At 45.4% G+C, this 18,434-nt stretch overlaps 3 protein-coding genes across 4 annotated transcripts in view; 2 read left to right on the top strand and 1 right to left on the bottom strand.

The window, feature by feature from the left end:
• Positions 1 to 8,706, top strand: part of rnf43 (ring finger protein 43) — a 73,109-nt gene extending 64,403 nt beyond the window's left edge. The window contains exons 3-10 of one of the 2 annotated variants that reach the window (XR_013767335.1): positions 2,595 to 2,669; positions 2,778 to 2,912; positions 3,231 to 3,332; positions 3,413 to 3,583; positions 3,681 to 3,783; positions 3,881 to 5,395; positions 5,975 to 6,796; positions 7,507 to 8,706. Coding sequence is in view for 1 of the 2 variants with exons in the window: in XM_079172092.1 (XP_079028218.1) it covers positions 2,595 to 2,669; positions 2,778 to 2,912; positions 3,231 to 3,332; positions 3,413 to 3,583; positions 3,681 to 3,783; positions 3,881 to 5,395; positions 5,975 to 6,000 (2,127 nt within the window). In the remaining variant the exon portion in view is untranslated. Of the gene's footprint in view, positions 1 to 2,594; positions 2,670 to 2,777; positions 2,913 to 3,230; positions 3,333 to 3,412; positions 3,584 to 3,680; positions 3,784 to 3,880; positions 5,396 to 5,974 lie in introns of both variants that reach the window. The other variant, XM_079172092.1, reaches the window with a different exon arrangement.
• Positions 8,707 to 11,377: 2,671 nt separating this feature from the next.
• Positions 11,378 to 15,871, bottom strand: hpda (4-hydroxyphenylpyruvate dioxygenase a). The gene is given in 15 exon segments (XM_079171477.1): positions 11,378 to 11,507; positions 12,163 to 12,279; positions 12,372 to 12,494; positions 12,652 to 12,723; positions 12,898 to 13,060; positions 13,277 to 13,354; positions 13,483 to 13,635; positions 13,637 to 13,677; positions 13,679 to 13,774; positions 14,298 to 14,380; positions 14,467 to 14,509; positions 14,601 to 14,705; positions 15,166 to 15,228; positions 15,513 to 15,539; positions 15,859 to 15,871. Coding segments are annotated over 12 exon segments (1,164 nt in total). The 5' UTR covers positions 14,682 to 14,705; positions 15,166 to 15,228; positions 15,513 to 15,539; positions 15,859 to 15,871; the 3' UTR covers positions 11,378 to 11,393.
• A 1,636-nt stretch (positions 15,872 to 17,507) lies between these two features.
• Positions 17,508 to 18,434, top strand: part of mtmr4 (myotubularin related protein 4) — a 38,878-nt gene continuing 37,951 nt past the window's right edge. Inside the window, exon 1 of the mRNA XM_079171371.1 lies at positions 17,508 to 17,554. The gene's annotated coding sequence lies outside the window, so the exon portion shown is untranslated. The remainder of the gene's footprint in view (positions 17,555 to 18,434) is intronic.

The raw sequence follows: 18,434 nt of genomic DNA, 5'->3' as shown, positions 1-18,434 counted from the left end.
ATGCTGCAATCGTTGTCTACTCAATTGCCAAATGGCGTCGAATCCCACGTAGTCGAGTTGCACCTCCACGAGGATGGGTGTCTACCTAACCACAGCGATGTCTGTTTCAGTTCCGACCGTGACAAACCCCAGAGATGTTGAAACCCCCGTGCTGGCAGTCCTTTAAACTCACCCTGTTAGCGTCACATCTTTTCATTGCGCCATTAAAGGTTAAATATATCCTCCAATAATCGCGTAACGAGATCTCTCGGGCCTCTTCCGGGTCCGTGGCTCTATAGCAGAGCATGGCAGTTGTTTGAGAAGTATATTATGATATGTTCTTGAACTATAGGAAACTATTTGAAACTGCTTGTGTCCTTCTTTGTGTGTGTGTGTGTGTGTGTGTGTGTGTGTGTGTGTGTGTGTGTGTGTGTGTGTGTGTGTGTGTGTGTGTGTGTGTGTGTGTCTGTGTGTGTGTGTGTGTGTGTGTGTGTGTGTTGGACCACAAGATCACCACGATTACAGGACGTATGGGCTTATAGTGCCGCATAAGGGAACTTTTGAACCCCAGGTAAAGCAAATTCCCACATGTCACAGATCTAGCTTTTTTCCTACGTGACCGCACCCCATTTAGGCCCATGCACGTACTACAATTACTGTTCTGATGAAACAGGGGAAAGGCTGTGGAACCACAGCTGGAAACCAGATCAAAGGGGATATGTTAATTTTTTATTTGACCTCCCTCTGACCGTAAATACTACGGCCACCAGCGTTTCTCTGGAACAATGTTATTAACTCTAGACTGCGGGCTTCGTTGTGCGCAGAAACACACACACACACACACACACAGGCATTTCGGTGCTTTTTAAGTCATGATCTGCAATGTACTTACTTAATGTAGGCGGGGTACGCTTCTGACATTCTGTGTAAACAACGGAAGCTTCTTCATGGTCACGCACTGACTCTCTTTTTTTGTGATCTGAATTCCATGCAGCCACTGCATTAAAGAAGTTTTTCACTAACACGATTAATGGATCAACTGAGTGATCCTTTTACCTGAATTTGTAAATGTCTTCTGCATGCGTGTGTGTGTGTCTGTGTGTGTCTGTGTGTGTGCTCCTCCCTGCCCCGTGCTGCGAGAAATCCCTGTGTGTTTGACCCGGGTGATTAGGTGTTTTAAACTTGTGTCTCCTCCTCATTAAGCGTTGGCAGATGCCAGACGCTTGAGAGCATGTGATGAGACATTGATGAAAAGGCTGCTTTTTCTTCTTCTGGTGATGCTCCAGAAAGCCTTTCTAGGGCTTTTTTCTTTTTTTTTTTTGTGAACACTGATATTCAAAAAACATCATTCAGAGAAACTTTCACACAGAGCGGGATTGATACTCGGTTCAAACCGGTCCATGTCATGGAGGTCAGTAGCAGCAGGGGCACGTACACAATTTGAGGCTTTATTGCCGCTTTTGCGCCGTGACATCATTGGCACGACATGTTTTGTGAATCAGACCTTGAGACGGGGGGGGGCAGACAGCTGTTGTACCTGATGCATAATTTCGGGGTGCCATTCAGTCTTTGTGGCTCCGCCCCCTCAGTCTTTTACAAATAAAATGCACAGTTGATCCTCTTTGCTGCTGCAGCTAGACTTGGTCTGGTATGACCAGTAGCTTATGGTGGCTAACGATAGCTAATTGCTACGTTACTGAGATTGTTGAGTTAGTCCGCTGACCACCTGTGCTATTCTTTCGATGTGTTTTAACGTTCGCCATTGCCACACCTGTTATTCTCGTAATGAAGCCTGTTGGCATCAGTTAATGCAACAGCAGGCCGCTGATTTAAGTCAAAGAGCTCTGAAAACAACAGCACACTACCTGCTCAGCGACAAACAGCAGGCAGACACGGTTGGAGACTAGCTGGTGAACAGAGTGGAGCAATCTGCAGGCCTGGGAATGTCAGAAAATACAAGTAAACACAATATGATAACAAGCTGACCATGCTCTTCTGGCCTTATCCAGCTGTTCGTCACTGCCCACATTGCCTGTGCCACTGAGCACCGCTGGTTCACTGATGTGCCACCATGCTTGTTCACTATATCTTAAAATAACACGCTGTAAAATGACGTAATGAATGAATGCACGCTCTCAGAGCCTAGTTTGAATACAAAGCGTCCCTGTTTGCATGTTGGGGACATTTGATTTTCAGTGTGACGCATATTCTTTTTCACTCGGTTTCAATAGTCTCGCACTATTTCTTTCGGCTCCGCTCTCTAACGTTAAAAAAAGGTCCAATCGGGCAGCAGCTTGGTGCCGTGGCCTTCAGATTCCATGTTTGGCTTCCAGAGTGTCAGGTGGAAAAAGTGTCAGGAGGAGCTGCACTTTGGTCTGTGTTGTTGGTGCCTGACGCTCAGTGCATGACTGCCACCTAGTGATGGGTTGAGACCCTAACTGGTGTGCTGCGTAACGGGCAGATGTTCTCTGTTGCGTGGACGATGAGCTTTCCTACTGAATGTGTACTTTCTCTCCATTATCCTCATCACACAGGCATAAGAATCTCCTGAAAATGTCCTCCCTGTCTGAATGTTTTGTGTTGAACTGTCTCCTCTCCCGCGTTGTGTCCTTCAGGCCCGCATGGCACTGGACAAAGGAGCTCAGGCTGTTATCTTTGATGTCAGTGATGACGCCAATGCTGCTGCTGAGGTGAGTGCACAGACACAAAGCTACAGCTACATCAATCTGCAAATGATCAAAGGCAGAGAAAGCTCACAGAGATGTCACGCTTGTATTCCCGTGTCTTTCTCCACACAGCTGCGAGAAACGGACTCCCTTCCGCGTCCAGTCGTGCTGGTGGAGGCGGAGGACGCCGAGGAGTTGATGAGTCTGGTCAACAAGAACGAGGAGGCCAAAGTTCGTATTGAGATCTTGGTGGAGCAGCCCAGATGGGTAAGAACTGAAACCCGTACACACACACTTCTCTCTCTCTCTCTCTCTCTCTCTCTGTCTCTCTCTCTCTCTCTCTCTCTCTCTCTCTCTCCTTTAAATTGTCTGAAAGAAGAAGAACCCCAAAAAAGGAAGTCTTTTGAATGGCCCGTCGTGTTAGCCTTGATGTGGACTGGATGTTTTGATGCAGATACACCATCCAGTGTAGACAGGGGAGGGTGGGAGACACATCCATAGCCATCCCTCACACGTCGTCATCTAATTTAAGACATGTTTGAGTAATCTGTGAAATAATACAAACATCTCCTTTTCCCGTTTCAGCCTCATTATGATGTGGGCATCCTGCTCACCATCGTCCTCGCTATTCTGACCATCGTCCTAATCTTCGCTTTCCGCTACAAGTGCAAGTCCAACAGGACCTGGGTGAGTGAAAGCAAAGGATCCACACCTCGATTTCTTTTTTTGAAAGGTTTTTTCTAACACCTCCCTTCTTGTGCGTGCAGGACTCTGTCCATCAGCAGACCATGCAGGCCATCAGTCGACTGCAGACCACGACCTACAGCTCCCAGGGCTGCTCGGGCTCCCAGCGCCACCAAGCGGCCTGGGGGTCAGCCAGCAGCTCCAACTCCAGCCCCGTCTGTGCCATCTGCCTGGAGGACTTCCAGGACGGCCAGGTAAGAGGAGAGAGAGCGAGGAGCATCCTGTATCTGTAGATTTAGCCGCCCTCAGCTGTTCATCATCAAATCTACCTCTGTCTCGCTTTCGTCCCAGCATTTGAGGATCATCTCCTGTGCTCATGAGTTCCACAAAGACTGCGTCGACCCCTGGCTGCTGCAACACCGCACCTGTCCCCTCTGCATGCACAACATCATGGGTGAGGAAAAGCATATTTTTCCAGTCAAATATGACTTCAAAATTGAGGCCTTCTTGTTTTGTGAACCATATGGACTCAATGCTGCTGTGCTCCACAGGGACGGAGCGGCAGCCCCAGAGGAACAGGCTCCAGCAGAGTCCAGAGCAAAGCCAGGGTTTCCTGCACCCTCAGCCTTACAGCGGCCCGCGCAACCACCCCTTCCCCCAGCATGCCATCCCCTTCTCTATGAGGCCCCACTATCCTCGTGGACCCTCCGGACCTTATCCCTCGCTGGGCCACTACACTGGCCCTTCCGCCGTGGAACCCCAAACGCTACATTTCCTGGCCAGCAGGCCGCTTGCGTCCGGCTGTGGGTACCACCTTCCTGCGGAGGGTCCCGGGAGGCCCCACAGGATTGGAGGTAACTGCAGGACGTCCACGCACCACTACACCCCCCGTCGGTCCTGCCACAACTATCGCTCATCCTGTCCGGCCCAGCACAGTGCGTCCAGCTCGCGACTGCACCACACCGCTTCCGCCACGCCACAGCCCCGTGGCGCGCCGGCCCACGGCAGGCAGGACGACGGCAGCTGCTCAGGCGGCAGCTACCACACGGAGCGCAGCGGATACTTGGCCGACGGGCCGGCGAGTGACTCCAGCTCGGGGCCCTGCCACGGCTCCTCCAGCGACTCTGTTCTCAACTGCACCGACGTGTCCCTGCAGGGGGTTTATGGCAGCTGGTCCACCTTCCGTAGCTCTCTGAGCAGTGACTACGATCCGTTTGTGTATTATGGGCCAGGTTCTGGGCGCCCCCCCCGCAGGAACAGCCTGGAGGCGAGCGCCCAGGCCCGGCCCAGGTCTCTGGATTCTGTGGTGAACAAAGCAGGCTGCCCCGAAGAGCAGCCGCAGACTGTGTTCAGCCACATCCACTACCACCGCCACAGACACCACCACTATGAGGAGGGGGAGCACAGCCAGGGCCCGAGCAGAGGCTCGGACGAGGAGCAGGGGGCCGCAACTGCTGCTGCTGCTGCTGCACCTGCTGCTCTTGTCCTTGAAAGAGACTCGCCTGTCTGCCCTCCTAAGCACAGCCCCTGCCAGTGCCCAAAGCCAGACCCCACAGATCGACCCAGTCCTGGGACAGAGTGCCAGGACCATGACCCCAGCGGCCCTACGGGACCTCCTGTACGGGTGTCCTCAATCCCTTTACAGCTTCAACCCCACTGCTGCCACCAGGGACACGGACACCCTCCCGCTCCTCTCGGGCGAGTGGGTGGCTGTGTGCTTGATGGCCCCTCTGTTCGCTTCCACCAGAGCCTGGACCTGCAGGACGACCGTAGCATCCACATCCACTACGGTCAGGGCCCGGGCTTCTGCTGCTCGCCTCCTGATCTGCACCCTGCATTGCTCCCCGTGCCCCTCATTCTGGACTCTGGAGGTATGGAGGACTGGCCTTGCTATGCCGGGGCCCACGTTGTGTGGCAAAAGCGGGTGCAGCAGGCCCGCTCAGAGCCTGAGCTCTTGGGGCCTGGGACCTCTATGGACAGGCCACCCTGCAGGTTCCACCACGGCCCCGCCGCCGACCGCAACACAGACATTTGTTTGTACTGCCAAACATTACACCACAATCAGGGTGGGTGTCTCACTTGTTTATAACATGACTAGTCCCGTAGACTGAAAGGATCATTTGGGGTTATTATTGTCATAGTTTTCTATTGTGGGTTGTGGGATGTACTCAGCGAAATAATTGGTAAGTTGTTGGAACACGGCGACATCGCTACAGCGAAGTCGGACCGCGCAAGAAACCGAGAGCAGTCAGATGATCTGACAGGTAAACAAGCCAGATTTGGGGAAACCGCTTTATTTGGAGGTTAAACCACCTGAAGTGTCTCATTAAGAGCTACTGTAAGTACGGCAAGTACAGAAGGTAAAAAAGAAAAGTCTGTTGGATGTTTTTACAATAGACAGTTTTGTTTTCCCTTTTGGATCATTTTGGCTCAGCTGGGTGTTTGTTTACAATCTGCATGTTCATCTGACTGCTCGCGTTTCTTCGACTGTCTGACCTCGGCCATTCATTTGGTAAGTACAGTGTTTTTATTACCAATAGGAAACATGGAGGAAATAACTGTAATGATCCTTTTAGACCTGCATAACATTTATTTTTTGTATTTTATTTTGAAGATGACCTGAGCTGTTTTTTTTGCGTCCACAGGATCAGAAGAGGAGTCTGGTGTGTGAGAACTCGTTGCATCCCTGTTATCACGCTGCTACACAGGAGCCAGAATGGACAAGCCTCTCTCATTGGCTATCGCTCTCATGTCTTCCACTTAATTCCACCAGCTATGCCTTTCGTTCAGACGATTCCCCAGCTGAAACGCTCTCTGAGAGCTGAGTTAGATTGAAATTACCGTGATTTAATAATGCTAAAAAAAGAAATTGACCCGACCCTTCATAATATTGTATATGAATATATATTGAATGATTTGAATGTTTGGGAGTTGCTGGGGAAACGACTCACCACGACGGGGAAAAAAGTGTTTTCCTGTTTCTCCTCATCAGCTATAGGAAGAATATTCATTACCGACATGACGTCACAAGTTCCCATGCTCCTTAGGGACAAGCGACGAATGATCCTCGCTTCGGGTGTAGAGCCCTCGTGGAGTGAGACTCCGTCTCTGCATCTCTCACTCTATTGCAACATAAGGTGATTTGTTCTAGAGGTACTTACTTTCGCTCGCGTGATCTTCGTCTTCCTTCTCCAGCCTACCTCAGCTCAGATTTCTTAACATGCCTCACACAGGGGGGTCTTTAAAGGTACTGCTGTAGTGATGTTTTTTGTTTGTTTGTTCTTTTGGTCACAACCATGTAGCTCCCATAAACTCCACACAAAGTTCTCCTCCTGGCAGTCTGGCCTGTCCGAATGGAGAGAGAGGTTGACGCTCAGCCCCCTCGGACAGCGAGCCTTCGCTGAGGTTGCTGAGCCTTGCATGGGCCCTGTTTTCATTATTTCAACAATGGCAGCTGTTTTCAACATGTATGTTCTATGTGTTTGGATCATTTCCTGTTTCGTTTTTTGCAGTCTGTGATTTTATTTCTTCTTTTTTTTTTTTAAACCTTTCATAATGAACCGGTTTGACTGAATTATGTCGTCGTCATTACGAGCTGTCGTCTCGTTCTCATCATTTCTCTTGCCGATGGTTACGTCACACGTTTGGACCTCAGTGCTGTCAAAGCCCCCGATCCTCTGCTACCGTAATGCCGAATTCATCACAGTGTTGTATTATCCTCCGATCAGGATATGCTCTCCAGTAGTCTCCCAGCGATGTAGAATAGAAAAGAGACCGTGACGTTTTAATTGTATAACTGGAGTTAAGCCATGCTGGGTAAGACCTTACAGTCCCAAGCGTCAGCCCAGTCTGTTGCCGTAGCACCAGGTGTGCTTTTCCCATCATTTCAAACTGTAATGGGTACAACCTGAGAAATGTCTCAGGAACAATCAAACACTGGAAAAAAATGGAAAGAATTCATCTTAGTTACAGTAATGATACCGGAATCGGTAAATGTGCATTGCTAATCCGTGCTTTTGCGGCTTTGAAGGAAAATCCACCTTAAATCAGAAATCAGATACAGTATTTTAAAGATTTTTTTTAATTTTTTGTTATGTTTAACCATTCCTCAAGGCTATAAACAACAGAATGGAGGTTTAAATCTCTGTTGCCTATTATTCCCTCTCCTTCTGTTCAGGCAGACGGACGGACAGAAGACGCGTTTGTACCCGAGGAGAATTACTCCGAACACTTGAGCTGTGTAGACAACAGTCCAACGGGCCCGCTTAACCACAGACAGGCTCTATGAACTGAGATCAGAGGAGTAGGAGTTCTGTTCTAGCGTGGACTTTCCCTTAAAGGCTCAGTGAAAATGTGAAAAGGATTTTTCTTTCTCAGCCGTCACACTTCAGATACAGTTTAATAGCAGACAAGGAGCTCATGGGTATTGCAATGTAACCAGTAGCACTTACTAAAGCCTCATTATGTGCCTTATTCATTCAGAAATGCTCATCATCCTAAATAAGGAATCTCCCGACACACTAAGCCCTTACCTGTCTAACCAAAGAGGCAACATATTGAACACAGTGAACTTATTAGAGTATACCTTGTGCCTTCCCCCCCCCTGCTTCAAGCCTTTCCTTAAATCACAGAATGAAATGTGCTTTCAATGACGAGAGAGAGCATGCCAGAATTAAAGAGCAGATAATCAATATTTTGGACAATCATGCAGACGTGTTCCACTGCAGTCCCGTTGTACTAATACCTCACTTTGAATGTGTGCTAAAGTATCAGTGTTTCCTTGTCTGTTCCTTGTTCGCACCCAAACAGTCTCGGAGACTGAGATGGAAATGACTGAATTACAAGCAGCACTTTGGCTTGAGCTGGTTTTTATAATACAAACAAACAACATAAAACACATAGTATTCATTTTGAAAAAAAGCCCAGAACCTTTAGCACATGGAAAATAGCGTCGAGTGATGCCGCAGAATATCTGATGCGATTTCACCCTGTTCAAGATCTTTCTTTGTGTTGTTTTATGTGTTTTGTTTTGTTATGTTTTGCAAGAATAATGAGCTGAAACTGCCTTTTTCTATGAGTAAACAAATCCCTCCAGAACGTTAAGGGGTATGTCAGTATATTTTGTATACTTTATGTACAAAACGAGAACAAAAAAAAACAACCCAGAAATGAAATAGTGTTGTATTTTATATATAATAGAACATTTCAATATAGTGACATGTCACTAATATATTTATTTACTAATATATTTATCCATTTTGTCCAGGTTTGAAAGAGTGGTTTCTGTATAGACTGAATGTTTCTATATGGAAACTGACCAGTGCCATCACAGATGTATCAACCTGTCTTCATTCCAATTATATGCAAATAAATTATTTTGAAATAAAACCTCTGTGCAGAATAAATCTTTTTTGCTGGCGAAACCACCAATTGGATTTTATTTTAAGATCGCGTCAGGACCATGACTGCGGGGATATCGCAGAATGGCCGATGCATAGTCTATTTCTTTTTGTTATCATCAACACTGTGACTGCTCGTAGAGAACAAAGGAATATTCCCACACACAGAAATCACCTCTGCAATGTCTTTTGATCATTTTCATGGTAAACGTACACATACAGCATATATGGCAATAAAAGAGGTGAATAAAGAGGAATCGTCAGTTGTTTTTAAGGGAATGTGGATCTTTCAGTTTGCATGTTCCACATTTTATCGTAAGTGAGTCCTGCAGTGTGGGACCGGCCCTGCCTCGGTCCTGGTCTTGACTCGGTGTTAAACCCTCAACGTCTTCGGCCATGTCCACACTACTCCGTTTCCATTTGAAAACGCATGTTTTCCTACGTTTACACTGAGCGTCCACACTACGCTGGCGTTTTCGAGCACCGAAAACGGAGGAGTTTGAAAACGCCGGGGTTGCGTATTCGTGTGGACGGTCGAAAACGGATAAGTTTGGAAGCGATGACGCCCGCGTTCGCTACTTGATTGGTTCTTAGCAGTCAGGACGTGTCCTTCCCTGATTCGTCGCACCCCTATCACGTGACCGTTTCCCGGAAATCATAAACAACAACATTGATTACCGATCGACTACCAGGCTAATTTAACATGGAGAACTGATTACAGGCGTTGCTGACCTTGTTGTCTTTACTAGCAGCTGTTGTTCTGTTAAAGTCTGCATTATTACGGAGGAAGCAGCTGTTATTGGAGCGATCAGTGAGCGGCGTGACCAGCGGCGTTATCAGCCCTACGGAGCGGCCGGTTGAAGTCACGGTTAGCGGCTTTAGGGAGGTTGATGAACACAAAACGGAGGACTTTGCTGTCCTTAATAATTCGTATTTTCTTCTGCACATCTATTGTGAAGTCCGCAGATAAAATGTAAAAGGAACAACACAGTAATTGCTCTCCAGTAGGACAGATAGTTCAGCCACCAGCAGAGCTACGAACCACATTTATGGATCATAATCTAGTAAACTTTTATGTGTAAGTGTTGATTTTAAAGTGAATTTGATATGTGAGAGACAGATAGAGCTGACCCACAGCGCTGTAACTAACATTAAGTCTGAAAAATAAAACTTCTAAAACTTTTCACGAAATGTGTCTGTTTGAGTTCATAGAGGAAGATTTTAGAGAAGATCTTAATATCAAACACGACCTTTCATTATTAAAGACTACTTTATTACTCTGTCGTATTTTTTTTAACCAAGCAACCAATCTACTTCCTGTTTACATCGACACCCACGGGCATGCCCAGTGCACGTGAATAGTTACGTGATATTCGTCTTCAGGCGTTTTAGTGTGGACGGAGATCATTTCGAAAACGATGCTGATTGTGAACGGAGATCGAAAACGGAGTAGTGCAGACATGGCCTTGGTCTCGGTTCAGTCTCGATACAATACAAACTGAGTGTATTTTACATCAGTTTAAAAGTTTCTCCAATTTGTGTGTAAATTGCAGCTTTCATGACTCCCTCGTGCAAACCCTTCTGGCTCCGAACGAAAGAGAACAAAGTATTGGTTGAAATCCAAAATTGGATATCTCCTACTTCCAAAACAAAAATTCTGTTCTCACCTGAGCTTTTTGTTTCCCTCACTTGTTTATAAGAAACTAACTCTAAAACAACTGGAAGCCCCTACTGAACAGACATGGAAAGAATGAATGGAATATTGTTTGACCATAGGAAAGATAATGCTTGATGACAAAATCAAGCAATTCAACGAGATGTAGAACTAAAAGTGTGTGTGTGTTTGTGTGTGTGTGTGTGTGAGAGAGTAGAGAGAGAGTAGAGAGAGTGTGTGAGTCAGTGTGACAGATTGTTCAGGAAGGTGATACTTTTTAAGTGTGGATTTTAGTCGCCATACATCAACCAGTGACGTTATCTTATATGATGGTATCATGAAATAGCTTTTATAAGTTTGGAAGTAATGTAACCAAACCCCTGTGGTAATAGGCGCGGTATTTAACATCATTTTACCAAAAAACTAAAAAGATGAACACATAACACCAACATCAGTGAAGAGTTCTGTTGTCGAGCACATACAGTGTCGTGTTTACCCACAATGCTGTTGTACGTTTTTGCAACGTACAGCAACAAGCTCGTCACTGTGGAGATCACAGATGCAATGGCTGAAACATGACGGTGTCTTTTTTTATCTTCTGATACATTTCAGTGACATGGAGCAGAGTAGATCATGATGTTAATGTTGAGTTCAGTATGACTTCAAGTGATTTCAGTAATAAAGATTTATTCATTTAAAACATATCATGACGTAGTGGTTTGAATATTTGGGTAAATAACTCCACTTTCTTGCCGACAGTTAGATGAAAGCGAATGATTATTTTCCCCAAAATATCAAACTATTCCTTTAAAATGTGCACCCATTTCCCAAACAAACAAATGCCAACCTGCACGAACAAGAGTTTCTTTATTCAGTAATACAACACGCAATCTGTGGACAACTTACAGCATAATCTGATAGCACTTGCAGCTTGTCACATGAAGATATTCAGCGCGCGTTTGATATACTGAAATGTACAGCCGTCTGTAACAGTCTCAGTGTGCTGGAGGATCAGTAGAAGGCTTTGGCCTGCCCGTCGGGTGTCTGCACAGTGAGGTTGCCCCTGGCCTCTTGGTCCTTCTCAATGGCCTCAAAGAGAGACTTGAAGTTTCCTGCTCCAAAGCCCTGGAGAGAGAATAAGCACACACGCAGATGGCTAATTACCCCGAAGATCTACCGTCTTCTGTGTCATTTCGTATGGCTCTGGGGGGGAGGACTTTAATAAAAGAAAAAAACTTTGACGTGGGATCGCGACAGATTCTCAAAGGGTTCAAACACCCACTCACCGGGGGCTCGCAAATGAATCAAGTAAATATTTTTCAGAGATAATCAAAAGATCAAGTGTTGGTGGTCGCCCCTGAGAGATTCTTTGCTGCGGTTCGGGTTCAGTTTCTCACTTTCATGCATTGTATCCACATCTGTAGGCCGAGTGAGATGTTGCAGAGTGACAAGATGTGCCTGTTCTGACAAGCAGAAGGTATAGTCGCTGTTATAAATGGAGAGCCACAGGGTGCAACCCAATCCAAAGATCCCCCTCGATGTGGAGCAGGCAGCCTTTTAATCTGCACGTGTGATAGATTTACTGATCTTTTACAAGTGGGGCTACGGTTCACACTGGGTGGGAGCTGCAAACAGGTGTTGAGGAGGCTCTGTCTCAGCCTCTTAAAAAGAGGTGGTGAAGTTAAGAAACGGGACTGCAGGCCTGTGGATCCCACCACCAAGACACATTACTACCCTCAGTTTATACCAGTAGTTTGGGTAACTGGTCTGCGGTACTCACAAAGTGGTTGTTCCGCTGAATGACCTCCAGGAAAAGGGTTGGTCTGTCCTGCACGGGTTTGGTGAAGATTTGAAGGAGGTAGCCCTTGTCATCAAAATCAACTAGGATTTTCAATTCCTTAAAGAGGTATGAGAAAGCTTTTTTGTTTAGACAGAAGCAAAAAGGGCTGTAAATCATTTCAGGCTTGCTGAAATTGTGTGCCTCCTCACCTGTAACCGGTCGAGGTCCTCCTTCACCTTGATCTTGGCGGTTTTAAGATTCTCCCGCAGATTGTTGTAGTACATGTCAGGCGCTGAAAGGAACTCCATCCCTCGGGCGCGCAGGTTCACTACCTAAGACAAAAAAAAATAAGCAGGATCTAAAACGTGCCTTTACTTGCAGATTTGGGCTGGGGGGTAGGGGTGTGTGTCTTTGTATGTGTGTGTGTGTGTGTGTGAAGACGAAGTTTGTGGATTAACGTGAAATCTGGTGCCAACGCGGGAGACTCACTGCTTGGATAATGTTTGATGTGTTGAGGGCGATGTGCTGAACACCTGGTCCCCCGTTGTAGTCCACATATTCCTGTGAAGAGGGAGATGCAGAACATAAAACGCACTGAGGTTGGGCTGGAAACCAGGAGGTGTCACACATTTCGACATCGATTTTGTTCATTTAGAACCAAATTGCACAACTGTTCCTGAAGCTGCCGGGGAGCCCGCTGCGATAAGACCCTGTGGTACACCACTGTAAAGTCACCTGGATTTGTGATATTTTCTTCCCCCTTGCGGGTTCGTTGATGGGCATCTTGATGGTCTCTTCATAGTTGGTCACCACTATGGACCTCAGTGAACTGTACTGCGTGTGGATCTGCTTGTCGTCTATTGACCAGAAGCGATGGAACAGCAAACAGTTCTGGTACCTGGGATTTGGAGAGCACAAACACAAAATGTGACGATGAGCTCTTTTATAGACTAATGTTATCGCGCAATGATGCACTGGAGCCTGTTTTTGAATGCCTGCACTAACATCACTGACACTGACACTGTGTCAGAGGTGGAGTGACCATGTTTACGTGTCCTTTTGCCCTGTGTGTCTGCTGTTCATGCCGCGTGTACGTGCGCTCACACAGTCTTACCAGTCTGAAATTGGCACCATGCGGTCATCTGGCTGGTTTCCCACCAAGTGATCAATAAAGTTCAAACCTCCCGGTGGACTACAAAGAAAAGAAGAAGAAAAAAAAAACATTGCATGGGAACTTTTCCATGGAAGTTGTATTTCATGGAAGTTGTATTTCATGGAAGTTGTATTTCTATGTAGCACATAGAAACGTTAGTGACTCACAGTTTGGCTAACAGAAGATCCCTAAACAGAGGCTCTTTGTAGCCTGGCAGGAACAGGCCTTTGTAGGGACCGAGGTACTCAATGAGTGTGTGTGTTGTATCTCCATACTGAGGAGAAAACATGAACACAATATTATTCGTCCTTCCCAGTTTCAAGTGTGTATTCACGTGAGGCTTTCAAACGTGCGTCACTCTTTACGTACCGTTTGAACCACAGCATACTTGACCTTCCCCTGGCTGTCCTGCTCCACCCAGGGCTCCTTCACAATTACAGCTCCTCGCTCTTTAGCCGTCTGTCAGTGGAGTTGTTTCGGGATCAGTTGGGAAATACAGTTTAACAACAGTTGTTTCTGTCTCATAGAGCCCTCCAGTGGCTGAAGACAGAACGTCTCCCTATACATACCGTGATATACTTATAGCTCAGATGAGGCTAATGTTGGTTTCTGTGTAAAGTCAGAGGTCATGCTGTCTCCGTGTAGCCAGCTGATGGTCAACAGAGGGAGTTTATCCAAACCTCCGCTCTGACCGTGAGCTAAAGAGGTCAAATGAGGCGCTAAACATCAAATCTGCTCTGTCAACACCGGCATGTTTGTTACTGTTTCAACACACACTCAGTACACCGCACATAGTAATTCCAATATTACAAATCCGGTTCAGTTTATTGTAAATAAACACAAAGCTTTCTGAAATGTAATTAACGGTGAGGTCATAATTTTCCAAAAGAGAAGTCGTGTGAAGCCATAATTGACGCCAACTCGTTCTTTTCCGACCTGTTGCATTGAGACATCGGGTCATATTCGTCCTCGTCACTGTTACCTTGATTAAGAAGTCACAGTCCTCCACTTGAAAAGCGATGTCTTTGACTCCGTCTCCATGCTTCATCAAGTGTTCTCCCATCTCTGAGGGGAAATAAAACCATGTTGACATGCTGACATACAGTGTGTTGTGTTCTCTGCACTTTATCTTTCGTAGTGAGAAAACTTGCCTTTATTTCCAGGATTTAGTGGAGATTCGTACACAAATACTATCTGTGATAAGAGAGGAGGGGTGGCTCTGAGAGGATAATTCATCATGGATATATTTGTTTATTCAATCAGCACAAGATTCCTGCCGACATACCTTGTCCTGTCTGATGACATGAGACACCACCTCTCGGCAGCCGGTCTCCAAACCCTTGTAGGCCAACGCCTCGAAGCCCATCTTATCACAGTAGAATGAAGCTGCCTGCAAAGTCATTGTTTTGTTTAAGGTATGTCAAAAGGTTGTAAACAATTTTATTTTTCCAGAGCTGAAAGTGAAGCATACACTCTCTTCTCCAATACCCAAAGATATGACGTTTATTATCATATATAACAAAAGAAAAGCTAGAACCAGTGTAACTTTGCATTAGAAAATGGAAAAAATCGAAATGGTTGTGGATCAATTTTCTGCTGACTCATCGTGTCTTGTTTTTTCATTTCTTTTGCACAGAAAGTACAGAGGCTGGAAGTTTCAGAGGCTACGGAATAAGCAACTCATGGTCATTTTAACTGTATATGAAGAGCAATTAAACAGTTATTATGTAACTTGCAGTTGTTTCTGTAAATACCGGAACACAGTAACTTATATTTACCCAGTAAAAAGTATAAACAAGCATGAAAAGAAAAGTAAACTGTTGGTCGTAAGTCAGCGTTTGGACACTGACCTGTTTGGCATTGCCCACCCAGAAGGTGACATGATGGAACTTGACAAACCTTCCCCTTACGTGCTAAAAGGCAAAAGTACAACGGAAGAAAATTAAACAAAGTATCCAACAGTTGAAAGACTCTATACGGGTATAGAAACACAACACTTTAACTAAATGTTTATGTTCTTTATTCTTTCAAATATTAGTTCAACTAAAGACTTGTATTAAAAGCTCGTATTAGCTGTAGGCTTAGAATAATTCATTTATTCCTACAACATTCTTCTTCTGCAGAACTAACAGCACTGTTAACACTTCAAACCACATCACAGACTCCTGTCCGTCGTCAGAGGCCGCTTTAATCTTACCTTCTCTCCTTTATCTGTGTAGCTTGTCTAAAAAGAAGGAAAAGATAGACATCATCACAACGTCATTCTCAAGTGCTCAGACTGACCTACAGTCAATAGATCTCTGGTTCTTATCCACTGAGGATATAAGTATCTCCTTAATTACTCAGCTGTGAGAATATCTAATGCCTCCCCCCCCAACTGAGAGCACCTGCTCATCATCCCTGAGTCTCTTACCATGCCGTGATTGTAGATGGGCCACAGTTCAGAGAAAAGAAAGATCAAAATCACAGTCTGGCCCGTGGGGGTGCAGATAAGTAGTGACTGGATGAGCAACTGTGATTGGTCCTTTGGGATCTACACCCACCTGTCCGCCTCCTGCTGCACTTCAACGAAAAAAAAGTTCAACGGCAGAAGTTTGGTCATCTCTCCTGAGTCCAATCAGCAGTCAGAGCCTCAGTCGTCATAGGAACACAAACACACTAACCTCAGCATAGGGGTTACACATGATGCACAGGTACTACACACGCTCTAGTGTGGGCTATGTTGTGAGTCGTTACAACTTAAAACAAAAGGATGCATGCAGAACGCGTAGGACTGAGCAGCACTAAATAATAATGCAGTAATCCTGCCTCATCCTGTTCGACACCAGTTCCTCTGAGAGCCCTCTCTTGTGTTCACCACCAGAGGGTGCAACACGGCCTGATTTAAACAGATAAGCAATCATGTGCTTCACAACCAGAAAGTCAATTCAGAAATGTCTACGAGTAAATGAACTGGTTGTGATTAATTAATAATTGTATTATTATTCTGAGTGATTACATATTCTATCTAGACGCATTCATTTCCTTTTCATAAGGACTCACGCATTGAAATAAGGACAAAGATAATAAGGTGTTGTAATGATCTTATTCTTTCTTGTTTTCAGTGTGCCCTGGATCACCACAGTGTCCGGCATATCATAAAGCCTGATAATGACAGCAGAATGTGCACACGTTTGACGGTCTCTGAGGTTGGAGTGAGGCGCTGTGTGGCTGTTGACTGGTAATGGAGAGCATGTGAGGTCAGGTCCAGGCTGTTACAGACAAGGCTGATGAACAGAAATAGTGCCTGGCCCCGGCTACAGTGCTGTAAACTGCGTGGGCATGCCACATGTATGTCCCACTGACTATGTGAGAGAGCTCCACGAGAAAGATGAGGATCATGCAGTTAACTTATAATTGTCCTACACATTTGCATAGATACTGTGTCACTTTTAAGTTAAGAGGTCCACATGAAACGAAATCAATGATTAATAGTGTATATTTTTAAAAATATATGTATTTATTAAATGTCAGAAAATAGTCAAACATTCCCACCATTAGTTTCCAGAGTCCAAGTTAACTTTCAGATTGCTTGCTTTGTCCAACCAACAGTTCCAAACCCCAAAATATTCAATTTAGAACACAAAACAGACGTTGAAAACAGTAAATCAGCACATTTGAGAAGCTGGAACCAGATATTTGGTAGTTTTGATTGCTAGATGAGAAGACATTTTCTAAAATTAACTGTGACCTTTGTTTCGACTTCCCTTTCACGCTTCTCTCTTTCACTTTTGTTTCCATTACCACTTATTTCAAGTTTATTTTAGGAATGTTTTATAGATCATTGGCATCTATGGTTCAACTCATTTACAAAGCTGTTGCTTTCAGTTTTGAAAAATGAAACCAAAGTCTTGTATAGTTTTAAATAATTGACAACCCTGCCGGGCTATGACTGCTATGACTATGCGCGGTTGTGCGCACGTACCTTGTGTTTGTGTGTATCCAGTTTGTGCCGCGCTGTGATTTTCTATTGGTGCGCTCTCGGAGCTGTGTGGCACCTGATTGGCTCCGCTGTGGGTGTGTGCAAGTCACTTGTTTGACTGTTGTTAATCCTAATTGGCCGGCAGGAACTATGTAGCGCTATTGGTCTATAATACTCAGTGTCGTTCTTGGCTATTGGCTGGCGCTCTTGTCATCACAGAAGAATGCGGAAGTCGTGTAGTCTACTGAGTCACCGTTGTGTCAGCTGATTCTCTCAGAGTGAGTAACTCGATTTCTTTTTTAAAATGAAGTAACTTCCACGTAATGTACTGTGTGTGACATGGTCTAGTGCTGACATGTTTGTGTTGGACGTGTGGACCTTGAGCCGCTTTGTCGTTTTCTATTCGTAAAAGAGCGAATTTTACATCCGGTATCCGGTGGCTAGCATCATGCTAACGTTTGCAAACACTGCACATACACACACGCACACACACGCACGCACACTTTCGGTTTGTCAACTAGTCGCCTCCCAACATAGTGCCAGTCTGTAGTGAGGCTCTCGTGCACTTTCACTTTCACCTTACGTGTCGTTAAACTTTAGCCCTGTTAGTCACACCTGTTGTGTTGTCACGAGTCAAACACAGCACCTGTTATTCTCTGCTCTGGTCATGCTGGACGTTTCTAGTTAGGTGGTTTGGTGAGAGGTAGGTAGTCTATCTTTTTGAATCCCCCACTCGGACATTTATTTGATACTTCCTTTTTTAAAATCCTACCCCCGTGGAGATTATACCGTTCAGAGTAATGTAGTTTGGGAGACTGTTGTGTCATGTTGAGACATATTTCTAATAATCGTGTGTGTGTGTGTGTGTGTGTGTGTGTGTGTGTGTGTGTGTGTGTGTGTGTGTGTGTGTGTGTGTGTGTGTGTGTGTGTGTGTGTGTGTGTGTGTGTGTGTGTGTGTGTGTGTGTGTGTGTGTGTGGTCCTCCGATGAAATGACAGAGCTGTGTGTTTTTAATCTCTCACCCTAAACTTTATGTATGTTAAAGGTCTTTGCTGGTTCCACGGGATTCAAAGTAACGCAAGTGTCACTGAATGTTTTTTTCAGAATTTCATTACTTTTCAGTTATTCTTTGGTGATAATTAAATTGGTATTTTATTGA

This window comes from Pholis gunnellus (assembly GCF_910591455.1).
Source record: "Pholis gunnellus genome assembly, chromosome: 13".
Lineage (NCBI taxonomy): Eukaryota > Metazoa > Chordata > Actinopteri > Perciformes > Pholidae > Pholis > Pholis gunnellus.
This window is presented reverse-complemented; position numbering and strand designations above follow the sequence as displayed.